General features: G+C 39.7%; 1 protein-coding gene across 2 annotated transcripts in view; it reads left to right on the forward strand.

The window, feature by feature from the left end:
* Positions 1–17731, forward strand: part of DHRSX (dehydrogenase/reductase X-linked) — a 631492-nt gene that overhangs the window by 450861 nt on the left and 162900 nt on the right. For both annotated transcript variants that reach the window (XM_040338182.1, XM_040338180.1), the window contains exon 4: positions 142–243. In XM_040338182.1, the coding sequence (XP_040194116.1) occupies positions 142–243 (102 nt within the window). The remainder of the gene's footprint in view (positions 1–141; positions 244–17731) is intronic.

Below are 17731 nucleotides of genomic sequence, written 5' to 3' on the forward strand. Positions count from 1 at the left end.
TTAAGGTTTTCTATGGGTAAAAAGGTTGTAAAAGTCTTCCTTATAAAATGTTTTTATTAAAATGAAGTATATTGCAAATGAAAATGTGCTGCTTCCCAGAGGCCTTAGTAATGTGCATTCTTTTGTTTCTTATCCTCCCAGTGGAATTTTTATTTTGTGACTTGGCTTCTATGAAGTCCATTCGGAAATGTGTTCAGAATTTCAAAGCAAAAAACCTTGGCCTTCATGTACTGATCAATAACGGTAAGTCTTTTAATATATTTTCAATTTTTTTGGCAAAGTCTTTGGAATAAGTATAATATAACAGTATAATGTACTGTCATATAGTCAGTCCAGCAAATCTATATCCGTTCCTCCATCAGCTAGTTAGGAAAGCTTTTTTAATGTAATAAAAGTAGTTTTGGCATTGGACAAATCAGGGAGAATTTATAAAAGTCATAAAAGTTCTACCCAGTCTGGAAGCTATTTATGATTGTTCAATTCAGCCCAACATTTAATTTTTTTTTTGTTATTTACAATTAAAGCAAGCCTGTCACATGCTTGTCAAAATGATTTGCAGATCTACAGATATATGCAGCTACGATTATACACTTTTGTTGTAAAATCCAAGCTCGACCCTGCACCTCCTACCTCCTGAACCTATCACTAAGGGGATCAATAGAGGTCTTGGTGGCAAAAGGGAGTAGGGCAAAACTTGACTTTTAAAAGAAAAGTTTTGATTTGTATACACGTCTATCTGACTTTATATCTTGGTCCTGCTAACCATTAAAAAAAAAAAAATGTCGACCCTGGGTTACAGTATCTATGTATGTTGCTGATTCCTGGATAGGGGAGGTATGTGATTATTATAATCTCCTGGCGCATTCTCTGTATTTTGATGAGGAAACATCTGTTTAAACTCATAGGTAGTACTGCACCAATAAATTTGCTGGCATAGGTGTGCACAGCCTTATGGTGTGCACCTCAAAGCTCAAACACATATGCATGTGTGTGTGCATATATATATATATATATATATATATATATATATATATTTTGCATACACACACAAACACGCACAGTCTTATAAATAAATGTAAACACACATTTTCAAATGTACTAAAACATGGAAAATGTCAGTAGGGCATTCGACGTTTTTAGAAAAAAAAGGTTAGTGACAGTTTGACAGTTGTGACAGTTTGACAGTTGATAGGGTCAGTCAGGAGAGCAGTGGATAGTGTCAGTAGAGCAGTGGATGGTCAGTAGTTTTTTCTATTTTTTATAATTATTTTTTTACAACTTTTTTTTTTTTTTAAATATTGTGAAATATTAGGGGTCTAAAGAGACCACTGAGGTCACTGAGGTCTCACTTTTGAGGCCGAATTCACATGTGCGGCCGTGGTGTAGTGTAGTGCTTGAGTACACAAGCACTACACTGACACCTGTACACATAGGCATACAATCCCCCCCCCGGTCACCCCCCGATCACCCCCCCCCAGCCCCCCCTGTCACACTGTCACTAAATAGCAGTGATCATTTACTGATCACTGCATTTAGTGTCAGTGTGACAGGCAGTTAGTGTCAGGCAGTTAGTGTTAGGTCCAGGATAATCCCATACCCCCCCCAATAAAGGTTTTAACCCCTTGATCACCCCCTAGTTAACACTTTCACCCCCCCTTTGCCAGCGTCACTAAGCGATCGTTTTTCTGATCGCTGTATTAGTGTCGCTCGTGCCACTAGGTAGCTAGTTTTTTTTTGAGGTTCGCCGCCATGTTTTTATAGCGCTATAAAAACATGGCGGCGAACCTCAAAAAAAAACTAGCTACCTAGTGGCACGAGCAACACTAATACAGCGATCAGAAAAACGATTGCTTAGTGACGCTGGCAAAAGGGGGGTGAAAGGGTTAACTAGGGGGTGATCAAGGGGTTAAAACCTTTATTGGGGGGGTAGGGGGCTACCCTGGACCTAACACTTTTAACCCCTTGATCACCCCCTAGTTAACCCTTTCACCTCCCTTTTGCCAGCGTCACTAAGCGATCGGTTTTCTGATCGCTGTATTAGTGTCGCTCGTGCCACTAGGTAGCTAGTTTTTTTTTGAGGTTCGCCGCCATGTTTTTATAGCGTTAGAAAATTTATGGGGGTACCCAACGCTATAAAAACATGGCGGCGAACCTAAAAAAAAAACTAGCTACCTAGTGGCACGAGCAACACTAATACAGCGATCAGAAAAACGATCGCTTAGTGACGCTGGCAAAAGGGGGGTGAAAGGGTTAACTAGGGGGTGATCAAGGGGTTAAAACCTTTATTGGGGGGGGTAGGGGGCTACCCTGGACCTAACACTTTTAACCCCTTGATCACCCCCTAGTTAACCCTTTCACCCCCCTTTTGCCAGCGTCACTAAGCGATCGGTTTTCTGATCGCTGTATTAGTGTCGCTCGTGCCACTAGGTAGCTAGTTTTTTTTGAGGTTCGCCGCCATGTTTTTATAGCGTTAGAAAATTTATGGGGGTACCCAACGCTATAAAAACATGGCGGCGAACCTCAAAAAAAAACTTGCTACCTAGTGGCACGAGCGACACTAATACAGCGATCAGAAAAACGATCGCTTAGTGACGCTGGCAAAAGGGGGGTGAAAGGGTTAACTAGGGGGTGATCAAGCGGTTAAAACCTTTATTGGGGGGGGTAGGGGGCTACCCTGGACCTAACACTTTTAACCCCTTGATCACCCCCTAGTTAACCCTTTCACCCCCCTTTTGCCAGCGTCACTAAGCGATCGTTTTTCTGATCGCTGTATTAGTGTCGCTCGTGCCGCTAGGTAGCTAGTTATTTTTTGAGGTTCGCCTGCCAGGTTTTTATAGCGTTAGGTACCCCCATACATTTTCTAATAAAGGTTTTAACCCCTGATTGCCCCTAGAGTTAACCCTTTCACCCCCCTATTGCCAGCGTCACTAAGCGATCGTTTTTCTGATCGCTGTATTAGTGTCGCTGGTGCCGCTAGGTAGCTAGTTATGTTTTGAGGTTCGCCCGCCAGGTTTTTATAGCGTTAGGTACCCCCATACATTTTCTAATAAAGGTTTTAACCCCTGATTGCCCCTAGAGTTAACCCTTTCACCCTCTATTGCCAGCGTCACTAAGCGATCGTTTTTCTGATCGCTGTATTAGTGTCGCTGGTGCCGCTAGGTAGCTAGTTATGTTTTGAGGTTCACCCGCCAGGTTTTTATAACGTTAGGTACCCCCATACATTTTCTAATAAAGGTTTTAACCCCTGATTGCCCCTAGAGTTAACCCTTTCACCCTCTATTGCCAGCGTCACTAAGCGATCGTTTTTCTGATCGCTGTATTAGTGTCGCTGGTGCCGCTAGGTAGCTAGTTATTTTTTGAGGTTCGCCCACCAGGTTTTTATAGCGTTAGATACCCCCATACATTTTCTAATAAAGGTTTTAACCCCTGATTGCCCCTAGAGTTAACCCTTTCACCCCCTATTGCCAGCGTCACTAAGCGATCGTTTTTCTGATCGCTGTATTAGTGTCGCTGGTGCCGCTAGGTAGCTAGTTATTTTTTGAGGTTCGCCCGCCAGGTTTTTATAGCGTTAGGTACCCCCATACATTTTCTAATAAAGGTTTTAACCCCTGATTGCCCCTAGAGTTAACCCTTTTACCCCCTATTACCAGCGTCACTAAGCGATCGTTTTTCTGATCGCTGTATTAGTGCCGCTAGGTAGCTAGTTATTTTTTGAGGTTCGCCCGCTAGGTTTTTATAGTGTTAGGTACCCCCATACATTTTCTAATAAAGGTTTTAACCCCTGATTGCCCCTAGAGTTAACCCTTTCACCCCCCTATTGCCAGCGTCACTAAGCGATCATTTTTCTGATCGCTGTATTAGTGTCGCTGGTGCCGCTAGGTAGCTAGTTAGTGCCAGTAACGCTTACACCCACGCGCAAAGCATACTCCCCCCATATGTGGAATTACACCCCAAAATACATTCTGCTGCTTCTCCTGAGTACGGGGATACCACATGTGTGAGACTTTTTGGGAGCCTAGCCGCGTACGGGACCCCAAAAACCAATCACCGCCTTCAGGCTTTCTAAGGGTGTAAATTTTTGATTTCACTCCTCACTACCTATCACAGTTTAGAAGGCCATAAAATGCCAAAGTAGCACAAAAACCCCCCAAATGACCCCATTTTGGAAAGTAGACACCCCAAGCTATTTTCTGAGAGGGATGTCGAGTCCATGGAATATTTTATATTTTGACACAAGTTGCGGGAATATGATAAACTGATTTTTTTTTGCACAAAGTTGTCACTAAATGATATATTGCTCACACATGCCATGGTTATATGTGGAATTGCACCCCAAAATACATTCTGCTGCTTCTCCTGAGTACAGGGATACCACATGTGTGGGACTTTTTGGGAGCCTAGCCGCGTACGGGGCCCCGAAAAGCCTTCAAGATTTCTAAGGGCATACATTTTTGATTTCACTCCTCACTACCTATCATAGTTTTGAAGGCCATAAAATGCCAAGATGGCACACAACCCCCCCAAATGACCCCATTTTAGAAAGAAGACACCCCAAGCTATTTGCCGAGAGGCATGTTGAGTCCATGGAATATTTAATTTTTTTGCCCCAAGTGATTGAATATTGACCAAAAAAATAAATAAATTACAAAACGTTGTCACTAAATTATATATTTCTCACACATGCCATGGTTATATGTGGAATTGCACCCCAAAATACATTCTGCTGCTTCTCCTGAGTACGGAGATACCACATGTGTGGGACTTTTTGGGAACCTAGCCGCGTACGGGACCCCAAAAACCAATCACCGCCTTCAAGATTTGTGTGAGTGAAATCAAAAATTTATGTCCTTAGAAATCTTGAAGGTGGTGATTGGTTTTCGGGGTCCCGTACGCGGCTAAGCTCCCAAAAAGTCCCACACATGTGGTATCCCCGTACTCAGGAGAAGCAGCAGAATGTATTTTGGGGTGCAATACCACATATAACCATGGCATGTGTGAGAAATATATCATTTAGTGACAACGTTTTGTAATTTATTTTTTATTTATTTTTTTGGTCAATATTCAATCACTTGGGGCAAAAAAATTTAATATTCCATGGACTCAACATGCCTCTCAGCAAATAGCTTGGGGTGTCTTCTTTCCAAAATGTATTGGCCTGTATGGCCTTCAAAACTATGATAGGTAGTGAGGAGTGAAATCAAAAATGTATGCCCTTAGAAATCTTGAAGGTGGTGATTGATTTTCGGGGTCCCGTACGCGGCTAGGCTCCCAAAAAGTCCCACACATGTGGTATCCCTGTACTCAGGAGAAGCAGCAGAATGTATTTTGGGGTGCAATTCCACATATAACCATGGCATGTGTGAGCAATATATCATTTTAGTGACAACTTTTTGTAAAAAAAAATTTTGTCATTATTCAATCACTTGGGACAAAAAAAAAATATTCAATGGACTCAACATGCCTCTCAGCAGTTTCCTTGGGGTGTCTACTTTCCAAAATGGGGTAATTTGGGGGGGTTTTGTACTGCCTTGCCATTTTAGCATCTCAAGAAATGTGATAGGCAGTCATAAAATAAAAGTTGTGTAAATTCCAGAAAATGTACCCTAGTTTGTAGACGCTATAATTTTTGCGAAAACCAATAAATATACGCTTATTGCGATTTTTTTTACAAAAGACATGTGGCTGAATACATTTTGGCCTAAATGTTTGACGAAAATTTAGTTTAATCGATATTTTTTACTTTTTGTTATAAGAAAAATCATTCTTTTTCAAAATTTTCGGTCTTTTTCCGTTTATATTGCAAAAAATAAAAATCGCATAGGCAATCAAATACCATCAAAAGAAAGCTCTATTTGTGGGAAGAAAAGGACGCAAATTTCGTTTCGGTACAACATTGCATGACCGCGCAATTACCAGTTAAAGCAGCGCAGTGACAAATTGTAAAAACACCTTGGGTCTTTAGACAGCGTATTGGTCCGGGGCTTAAGTGGTTAAGAGTCTTTCCAGTGATGTCTACAGCCTTAACTGTCTTAACTACAGTCTTAACTGATCTGAATGTAATAAAATAAAATTAGATTGACAACTTTATTTCATATCATGGTCCATCTCTTTGCATTGTCTGTTTTTTTACATTTTACACATTGCCCTAAAGTCAAGACTAATTTTAACTTTACATTGTGTGTGCTGGCTGAATTAGCTTTTTCCATTTTACGTTTAACATCAAATTCACTGACAATAATATCACATTTGAAGAATGAAAGAGAGACAAGCTCAGCTAATGCTGTAATCACTGCTCACTGTCATGGTTTAGGCTAGAAAATCACTCACACAGAAACAATTCTGAGAATTACTGACATCTCTGAGGACATTAAAACTAATGGTGATCCTTTGTCTTTGGTGACCAGTGAACTGCAGGCAATGTTACAGACGGTGAAAAATTAAACTCCGTGATTGAGCATGGCTCAAGCAATTGGTCTGAAAAAACTACAGCAATCTCTCAAGGACAAGTCCGCTCAATCAAGCTATTATTTAATTTTACGAGATTATCTCTTCTGGCACATACTAGCTCTTACCTGAGTGATTATAAATATATATATATATATATATATATATATATAATCTTCTAACAGATTCTTAGATTCTCTTGTTTCCCAATACATGTGTTATCAGCTTGTCTCAATTTAGAACTATCTTACAGCTTCTATAGAAAAGAATCACCCCCTTTAAAATAATCCCATTTTGTTTCTCTGCAACCTGAAATAAAAACACACAGTTTTTGTTTTATCCAGCTGTATTTACTCAGTGCAACTTATAACATCCAAGCGAAAGATATAACACCAACGTGGTAGAATTTATTTTTAATTATTCAAAATCGGATTCACTGAGTTGGAAAAAAGTTCCCCCTCCTCCTAAAAATGGCTTGTAAACTCAATCAGGTATTGCTAATCACCTTCTCAATGGCACACAGAACCATTTGGCTGTCAACTGTGGTCATATTGATTAGCTCCACAAAGAGCTTTCCTGGAGCTTTTCAGTCCCTGGCAGTGCAACTGAGGCCCCTTTCACACTTGTGTGACTTGACCTGCGACTTGGGACTGCAAAGTTGCATGTACCATTCATATCTGTGTGACTTCAAGTCGCATTGACTTCTAAGTAGTCCCTGTACTTTGGTCTGACTTTGATGCAAGTTGAGGTCCATAGACCTCAAGTTTACACAGGCATTCCCTGAAATCTCATAAATTACGGTAAAATTGTCGCAGCAGGGCAAAAGGGGCCTAAAGCAAACAATCAACTATGGGTGGCAAGGCACCTTTAAAAGATTTCTGGGATAAAGTTGTGGACAGGCACACGTCAGGAGATGGATAGAAAAAAAAATAATGCAAAGGCTTTAATGCCTGGAAGCACAGTGAAGTCTATAAGTAAGAGGTGGAAGATATTTGGTACGACACAGACCACCCCTGGATCAGGGCATCGCTCCAAACTAGATGAAAGAGCCAGGAGGAAGCTGATCAGAGAAGCTACCAAGAAGCCTACAGCAACTTTGAACCAGGTGCAGGAATTTATGACAAAGAGTGGTCATTGAGTGCATGTGACAACAATATTGCACATTCTCCACAAATGTGGCTTATATGGGAAGGTTGCAAGAACAAAAAACACTCCTCAAAGGCCACATGCAGTCATGGCTGAGCTTTGCCAAAACGCACCTTGAAGATTCTGAGGCCACATGGAAAAGGGTGTTCTGGTCAGATGAGATTAAAATTGTATTATTTGGCCTCAACATCAAACAGTATGTCTGGTGGAAATCCAATACAGCTCCCCATCCAAATAACACCATTCCTACTGTAAAGCATGGAGGTGGTAATATCCTTTTATGGGGGTGTTTCTCTGCAGCAGGAACTGGAGCACTGGTTAGGATAGGAGTAAAATGGATGGGACAAAATACTGTCAAATTATTGAGGAAAATCTGCCAGCAAGTTGTCAATGGGAATAAGGTTTACCTTCCATTATGACAATGACCCAAAACACACAATAAAAAGGAGCACAAAGCGGCTGAAGAAGAAAAAGTTGAATGTCCTTGCATGGCCTAAACCGGGCCAAGATTTAAACAAAATCTGTGGAATGACTTGAAGACTGTAGTCCACAAACAGTCACCATTAAATTTACCTGAACTTGAGCAGTTCTGCAAAGAAGAAAGGACACATATTGCAAAGTCTAGGGCCCAGATTCACGTAGGAGATACGACGGCGTATCTCCAGATACGCCGTCGTATCTCTGAGTGTGAGGCGTCGTATCTTGGCGCCTGATTCAAAGAATCAGATACGCCAGAATTTCTCTAAGATACGACCAGCGTAAGTCTCCTACGCCGTTGTATCTTAACTGCATATTTACGCTGGCCGCTAGGGGCGTGTACGCTGATTTACGCCTAGAATATGTAAATCAGCTAGATACGCCTATTCACGAACGTACGCCCGGTTGTCGCAGTATAGATACGCCGTTTACATTAGACTTTTTCCGGGGGAAAAGTTACCCCTGCTATATGAGGCGCAGCCAATGTTAAGTATGGACGTCGGGCTAGCGTCGAATTTTCTGTAGATTACGTCGTTTGCGTAAGTCGTTCGCGAATAGGGCTGTGCGTCATTTACGTTCACGTCGAAAGCATTGGCTTTTTGCGGGTTAATTTGGAGCATGCACACTGGGATACTTTCACGGATGGCGCATGCGCCGTTCGTAAAAAGTGTCATTTACGTGGGGTCACAATAAATTAACATAAAACACGCCCACATGTTCCATATTTGAATTAGGCGGGCTTACGCCAGCCGATTTACGCTACGCCGCCGCAACGTTGCTTTGTGAATACTGCACTTGCCTGTCAAAGTTGCGGAGGCGTAGCGTAAATAGGATACGTTATGCCCGCTCACAAATACGCGCTCCCTACATGAATCTGGGCCAAGATGTGCAAAGTTAGTGGAGACATATCCCAACAGACTAAAGTCAGTCATTAAATGGTGGTCAAAAATGATGGTTCAACAAAATACAGACGCAAGGTGGTGATCCCTTTTTCAACTGATTTTTTTTTTCTGACATGTTGGTGTTATATCTTTTACTTGGATGTTATAAGTTGCACACAAATACAAAGTAAATACAGCTGGATAAAACAAAAACTGTGTCTGTATTCATTTCAGGCTGCAAAGCAAGAGAATTATTTTAACCACTTGCCGTCATTATACGGCGGCTGTTTGAAGGGGAATACCGTTGTTATGGCAGCAGCTAGCTGCCATAACCCTGATATCCTCTTCAACAGTGGGCGATCGGCTTTCAGATAAAAGTGGACATTTGCATTTTAGTGTAAATGTGAGATCTGAGGTAATTTTAACCCCAAATCTCACATTAAAGAGGTCCTGTTATGCTTTTTTTCCTATTACAATGGATGTTTACATTCCTTTCTATAGGAATAAAAGTGACCCATTTTTTTTTTAAAAAAGACAGTGTAAAAATAAAAAACAAAATAAATAAATTCGATTTTTTTTTAAAGTGCCCCCCGCTCTTGCACGCATAAGTGAAAGAATACGTAAGTATGCACATGAAAACTGTGCTGGAAATAATTCCATCACTAGGCCTCCTCTGTAACTCAAAACTGGTAACCTGTAGACATTTTTAAATGTCGCCTATAGAGAATTTTAAGGGTCAAAGTTTGTCGTCGTTCCACAAGCGGTCACAATTTTGAAGTGTGACATGTTTGTTATCAATTTACTCGGCGTAATATTATCTTTCACAATATAAAAAATGCTGTGCAAATGTGACAAAGTATTGCAACAACCCTATTCTCTAGGGTGTCTGAAAAAAATAAAAATAGAATGTTTGGGGGTTCTAAGTAATTTTCTAGCAAAAAAAAAAATGATTTTAACTTGTAATCACCAAATCTCAAAAAGACCCACTGTAGTTTTGTATAAAGCATTTAAAAGATTACTCTTTTTTTTTTTTTATATCTGTGTTTCCACTTGGGAGCATTTTGCCCATGTGCTCATCCATTTATGGTGTTCATCTAAGTCAATGGCGCTCCACTTATATAGTGTGATATAGGGGGCACCTTGCTATCACTAAAGGGTCACACATAATATTCAGTGAATGTGATGCTACAAAAGGCCGTCAGATACTGAATGCATGAGACAGGAATTGTTCAAAAACTACAAACATGCTAAAGAAGTTGTCAGAGTTTGGAAACATGCTTTAGGAGACGTTATAGCCTTGAGACACATTACATGAGGCTGCTAGCAATAACAGCTATTGCAACTCCTTTATAAATCATCGTTATCACATTTGTGCTCTCTACAGCCCCCTTAAAAAATGTGCTACTGCTACATTTGACATTTGTATCAACAAGATCCATTATAAAAGATCAGAGAGAGAAAAAACATAAGTCTTCACAATCTGCTTAATATTTATTAACAGTACAGTTAAGGTTTTGCTGAGTACACATATACCCTAATCGAGAACATTTTTATTAAATAACAAAAATTAGCAATAAATAGATAAAATAAATAGTCTGCACCCACACAACTGGTTAGTCTGTTTTCTCATATCCGGGATAGAGATCTGCCTTGGATTAAACCTGGTACTGTATGCTCTCAGTATTCAGGTGTTCTGTGCTTATCCAGATCATTGGCCTGGCACCTCTGCTACTGTCAGTCTTTGCTCAGTCTACCTATCTGAATCATACACTCTGCTTAGGATCAATTCGCCTGGCCCAAATTTGACCATTGGCCTTGTAGCTCATCTACTGTTTGAGATATACACTGTTCTAGCATCTAGCTTGCCCAGTAATTGAGTGTTTCCACTGGAGACACAGTTAGTCCACAGAACTATATGACACTTGCAATATAACCACTTGACCTCTGGAAGATTTAGCCCCCTTCATGACCAGGACACTTTTTGCAAAACAGCACTGTGTTAATTTACAATTGCACGCTTATGCAAAACTGTACCCAAATGAAATGTACCATATTTGCCGGCGTATAAGACAACCCCCTAATTTTGCAGCTAAAATGTTGGTTTTGGGATATACTCACCGTATAAGATGACCCCCTTCCTACTAGTCATGCCTCGCCTCACCTCACTGTGCCATTACATGCCTCACTGTGCCACCATTACATGCCTCACTGTGCCACCATTACATGCCTCACTGTGCCACCATTACATGCCTCACTGTGCCACCATTACATGCCTTACTGTGCCACCATCCCTCACTGTCACTGCATACCTCACTGTGCCATTGCATATATCGACGATCCCTTACCTTATCCCAGACATGCAGAATCTGTCAGAGCGCGGCCATCCATTTTTCAAAAGCCGTGCTTCCTCCTTCTGCTGTTCCGTGATAGGCGGAACACTCAGCTTCCCAGCAGAGCCTCTGTTCAATGTTCCACCTAAGCACAGAAGCAGGAGGTGCAGCTTTTGAAAAATGGAGGGCCGTGGTCTGACTGAGAGTCTGCATGTTAGGTTACCGGCGTATAAGACGACCCCCGACTTTTAGGAAGAATTTCATGGGTTAAAAAGTCGTCTTATACGCCGGAAAATACGGTATGTCCTTTTTTACTACAAATAAAGCATTCTGTTGGTGGTTTTTGATCACCACTGTATTTTCTTTTTTGTTAAATCCTAAAGAGAGGACATCCTCTCTTTAGGATCTGGAGACTGCTACAAGTAGACGGATCATCATAAACCAAAGATTGTTACATTGTGGTTTTCTTTCGATGCTTGTGAGTAGCTTTTAATAATTTTTCTTTTAATAAATACATCAAAGCATAATGCACAAGGCTGGTGCGCCCTCTTTTTTTTACTTTCTTTTCCGACTGCTAGGATACCCCTATCCTGGAGGGCAGCAAGGCCTGAGATATTATCCACTCTGAACATTTGTGTGCAAGAGTATTTTGCTGCTATTATGATCTTGTGCACAGCTGCCGCTCTGTAGCAGAAGAACTGGCAAGTGGCTAATCAGCAGTGCAAAATATTTCTATGCATGGGTGGTGGAAATCCACCTATGTACGTTTTTTTGGTGTCCTCCACCAAAATCCACCCCTATTCCTACATCCAATTCCAACCTAGATTCTTAAAAAAGAATAAGACAATAAGCCAGTGCTCATTGCCACTGTTCAGGACATTTTAAACAAGGAGGTGGCCCCATAGATAGGTTATTATCATAATGAAAATGATGGATTGCAAAGTTGGTCTACATTGCCATAAAATTCCACAGTAATGGCCTGCCTTTCTGGTCAGACATAGTAAAGCATGAGCTTACCACTCAGAAGGTTGACTAAAACATAGGAATATTATAAAAATACAGTTGAACCTCGGATTACGAGCATAATCCGTTCCAGGGGTATGCTCGTAATCCAAAGTACTCGCATATCAAAGCGAGTTTTCCCATTGAAGTCAGTGGAAACGAAAATAATTTGTTCCGCATTGACTTCAATGGGATGCAATACCGAATGCGGCCAGAGGTGGGGGGGCGCCAGATAGACACTTTGGCTCATTTCCTGCGCCCCCGTACCTCAGGCCAAATGAGGTACTGCAGGCCAAGGTTCGGCTTTCCTCTGCTCCTGCGCCCCCGTACCCAAGGCCAAATGAGGTACTGCAAGCCTATTTAGCTTGAATTCAACACTCGCAAACCGAGTCAGAAATTAAAAAAAAAAGATGCTCGCAAATCAAAATGCTCTCAAACCAAGTTACTCTTAAATTGAGGTTCCACTGTATCTACTTGGCAAAAAAAAAAAACAGAAAAAATAAATAGGTACATGAACAAATGAGACATTTTTCCATTCGTCTGAAGTAAATCTTTTCTATGACAATATGAAAATAATGATATTTATTGGTTTTGTGAACTGGATAGCTGAAGGTGAAGCTGAAGGTGAAGTAGGTGCATCCCAAACTACATAGACAAATTGTGTGCAGTTTGAATGTCACTTTATTTTCTCCTTGCTGTTTACTTTTTCAGCTATAGAACTTGACAGCAGCTATTTACTCCTGTACATCAGACACTTATGTTTGACATGTTGCTTATTCCTGTTCAGAATGTCTCCTTGTGACAAGATGTATCTTTAGTTGAACTTTTTATCTTTAAGATAAATGGAGCAAAATGCTCTGGTTCCGTATGAAGAGTCCTTCGTAGTTTATATATTTATATGTATGTGTGTTGCTTTACAATATATTTCTTTGTAATAGGATGATGTATTTGAAACCCACCTGCCGTTTGCTCGTTTTTCTTCTACATTATTTCAGCTCAATATCACTGTATGGAAATGACATTGTAAAACAATATTTAAAATCAGTTTGTCGTTGTAATGTACAATGTATCCAAAATTGGAGATAAAGAAAGGGTGCAACCCTTTCAGTCTGCAGCTGCCGCTTGCAAAATATTCAAAAGAATGGTCCTGCTCCGCTCATTCTGTTTTATTTCATGGGTTTAGAGGGATGTATAAAATGAACCATACAGATGTCGTAAGGAAAAGAGCAATGTGATGCCATCACTGGCAACCATCCAGAAGCTTTGTTTTGTTGATCCTATTATAGAAAAGGGGAATCTAAATGTTAAACTTCACTACAGGAACCTATAGTACAAGAGTGGGCATGCCCCTGTACAAATGTATGCAAATCAGTGTTTGGAACTGAATTTTAAACTTCAGAACGGGAACTTCTGGAACTCGCATTTAAAAAAAAATTGGCATAAACTACTATTCTGCAAATGTATTATGAATATTTTGAAGAATTGAAAGCTCGCTTTTAAGCAGTTTTAAAAAATATATAAATACAGCTATGTATTTATTATAAATCATTACAAATGCACCTAGAATAAACATCTGTATCTGATTTGATTTCAAACTCTTCTAGTCCCCTGTACAACAGTCTTCAAACTGGAAGAGGGAGGGGCAGCCCCTTGGAGCCAATCAACTGTCCTGCATTCATGTCAAGGAACAGTGAAAGTAGAGGGTAGAGGATTCACCGCATTATCCTTTGCTTCTCTATGACTGTCCAATCTAAAGGTGATACGCATGGGTTGAATGGTATGCATTGAAATAACATAATGTTTTGTCAATGGGCAAGGAGAGGGGCAGACAAATGGCACTGCAACCTCTGTATATGAGAGGCGCAGCTCTCACAGTATCCAAATACTGTATGTATGTTGACGGTGTATTTAGTTTGCACAATACTATCCTTAATAGTGTTGCAAAAAGGTAAGCCTTTAAGCACTGTTTAGGGTAGGGAATAAATGAAATGGGATCTATTGGTAAAAAACTTCTCACAATTACCCGTGAATAAAAAGCATGATATAGCTCAACCTTCTTATGTAGAAATGTGTTTATAAATTGATTCAGCTCACTGTATCCACTAGAAAAAATATTTATTAAGTCAAGCAATAAAAAAACTGGCTATAAAAAAAAAAAAAAAAAAAAAAGGCGTAGGCTCAGAGTTCGCAGCCATGGCACTACATGTTAACACATGGAAGAAATGACAATGACGCTGATATTGCTGGATACAATTGTTATGACTTTATTGCTTACTATACAAGTTGACTGTCTTACATGCATATTTGTAATGAACAAAAATTTCTAAATAAACATGTTATTGATAAAAAAAAAAACTGGCTATAAAACCGGTACCACATCACACTATAAACACTCATGCTAATAAAAAGCCAAATGTCCACCTCATAGGTATGTCTATGACTGCAAACAATGGGTAGATTGGTTAAACCCTGCCCCCTGGCTAGTGCTGCCAATGGAAGGAAAATATGTGCAGGGGCCAGTTGTACTGGACTGTTGGTCCTGCAAAGGAACGGTCCCGTATGATCCTTTAGCAGGATGTCTAAACACCAAAGCAACAGTTCTTGGATATGATCAATATGAAAGGATCACACAGTTCATACTGAATTGGAAGAATGCAGATGAATGATGGTAATAATGTTACCCAAACAACATAGGGATGGTGCAGTGGTCTAGAGGAGGCTCATTAATCAATCACTCTCCACCTCTCTACCATGACCTAAATACTATTTCACAAGATGGAAACAACCTGCAATGGATGCGAGGTAGGATTTGAAGGCGTGGAGACTTGCTTGGGCATATCAGATAATAGCTGACCTATGTGTAAGATCTACAGATACAATGTACCCTCAGAACCTTGATTAATTAGCCTCCTCTAGACCACTGCACCATCCCTTTGTTGTTTGGATAAATTGTTACCATCATTCATCTGCATCATTCCAATTCAGGAAGAACTGTGTGATCCTTTCATATTGATCATATCCAAAAACTGTTGCTTTGGCGTTTAGACATCCTGGTAAGAAATCATACCAGACTATTCCTTTACAAGACCATCAGTCCAGTACAGCTGGACCCTGCAAATATTCCTCTTCCATTGGCAGCACTAGCCAGGGGGCAGGGTTTAACCAATCTACTCATTGTTTGTGGTCAAAGATATGCCTATGAGGTGGACATTTGGCTTTTTATTAACATGAGTGTTTATTGTGTAAGTGGTACCAGTTTTATAGCCAGTTTTTTCATTGCTTGACCTAATAAATATTTTTCTATTGGGTACAGAGAGTTGAATCAATTTATAAACACATTTCTACATACGAGAAGGTTGATCTAAGTCAGGCTTTTTATTCTCCGTTATTGTGAGAAGTTTTTTACCAATAGATCCCAACTCATTTATACCCTACTCTGAACAGTGCTTAAAGGCTTACTTGTTTGCAACACTATTAAGGGTAGTATCTTGAGGATCATTAAAGCTCAGGGTATATTTAGTTTGCCTGAAGTTTTAAAGCAAATTTCCACTTTTTTCTTTCAATGCTTTGTGGATTGGAACATGTAACACATAAAGTAGGTGCTATTCCAATTTGGCTGCAAAGTGGAAATACACTTTAAAGAGTAATTCTACATTGTTGAGAAAAAAAAACATTCCCCTCTGGGTGATCTATGTATATTGCAGGGATTTGAGCAAACTTTGTTGCAGATTCCTACCTTTTGTTATTCTGAAGAAATAGCTGTTTGTGTTCATGTGCAAAGCAGATGCAAATGGTGGTGCTTCACTTACAAGGTTTTAATGACAAAATGAGGAAAGTGGCATCCCTTTAGATGTGATTTCCCTTTGGAAGTATCTTACTAAAAATATTTTTTGTTGGGGACGAGGCTGCCCGTAGACTTCTGAGAAGATCGGTAAGCAAGTCACACAAGCAGGAAATTACATTTCTAAGGGGGGGGGGGGGTGTTCTGTATACCATCTGTGTAAAGAACACCTCCAGGTTGGCATATTGAAATGCGTTTTACAGAAAATTCCAGCACTGCAGATTGAAAAGTAAAGGTAATGTTTAATAACATTCAATTACAATTAGACATGTGCACACTGAAATATTTTGTTTCGGAATTTCGTTTTACCCGAAAAATAAATTTATTTAGTTACTCCTGAAATTAGTTTTTATTTATTTAGTTTTTCGTTAAAAAAATGCATTCATCCGAAAATCCAAATTAATTAAGGTCGAATCTGTCATTGAAGGCTTATGGTGTCTGTCGAATGTTCTAAGAAGATTCAACATTCAACAATTAAAAAAAAAAGATTTGACGGAATTAAAAAAAAAAAAAAAAAAGATTCGATAGTGCAACGAAACTGTACGATGCCACAATCGTACATTTCCGGTCTAATGTTCCGCCTACAAGCTATAGAAGAATTCTAATGTTGTATGACTAATAATAATTATATTTATTAATTATTACTAGTCAACCAACATTAGAATTCTTCTATAGCCTATGGGCAGAGCATTTCACCATAAATGTCCGCTTTCTGCGATCGTATGTTTTTAGCTACTTTGTCGAATCTTTATGTCTCTCTATGTCGAATCTTTTCTCTCTATGTCGACTCTTCTTCATGTCTCTATAATGTCGAATCTTTTCTCTCAATGTCGAATCTTTTCTCTTTATGTAGAATAATATTGGACTAATACAGTTAAGGTTAGGCACATTCGACCACAACGAAAATGAAAATAAAGCATTTGTTTATGTCGGATCTTTCGGTTTTCGTTTTCTGTGCTTTCGTTATCGTTTGTTAAAACGATAACGAAAATACCTGAAATTCGGACAAAAATGCATTCAGACGAAAACGAATGCACATGTCTAATTACAATGTGACTTGTGTATGCTATATTGTTTTTATTATTATAATTTTTTTCCCCATGAAAGTGGAGTTACCTTTTTAAGCTTTCATTTAAGTATCTCCACTTTAAGTTACTCAGACCTTATCTGCAGCAACACTGGCAACTTGTTGTTTAACATAGTAATAAAGTTAATTTATACCAGGACCATGATATTGCCTCTCACTTTCCTCTGCATTGTTCTGCTCTTCTTGGTTAACATTCCTACTGGTTGGTTAACCATAGAGTAACCCTGATATTTCTCCAGCATCACCATTCCTTCCTGCACTTTGCAGATAAGGCCAATCAGAAAATGTGAAATGTAAAATCTGGCTTCCCAGAGCTGCAGCTGCAGACATTATTGTCTGGATGTTTCTACATAGCCTCTAGCTAATGTGCACATCCACCAAGATATAACTCTCGCAATGTCACTTAGAGGTCAATAAACTCTTGAGAATCACATAAAAGGCAGGCATGAAGGGCACGGTTGAGTGGCATAAGGCCTATTTCTTTCTGACAAGATACAAACCTCAGTGCCAGAGAAAATTAAAT

Source organism: Rana temporaria, chromosome 2 (assembly GCF_905171775.1).
Source record: "Rana temporaria chromosome 2, aRanTem1.1, whole genome shotgun sequence".
NCBI lineage: Eukaryota > Metazoa > Chordata > Amphibia > Anura > Ranidae > Rana > Rana temporaria.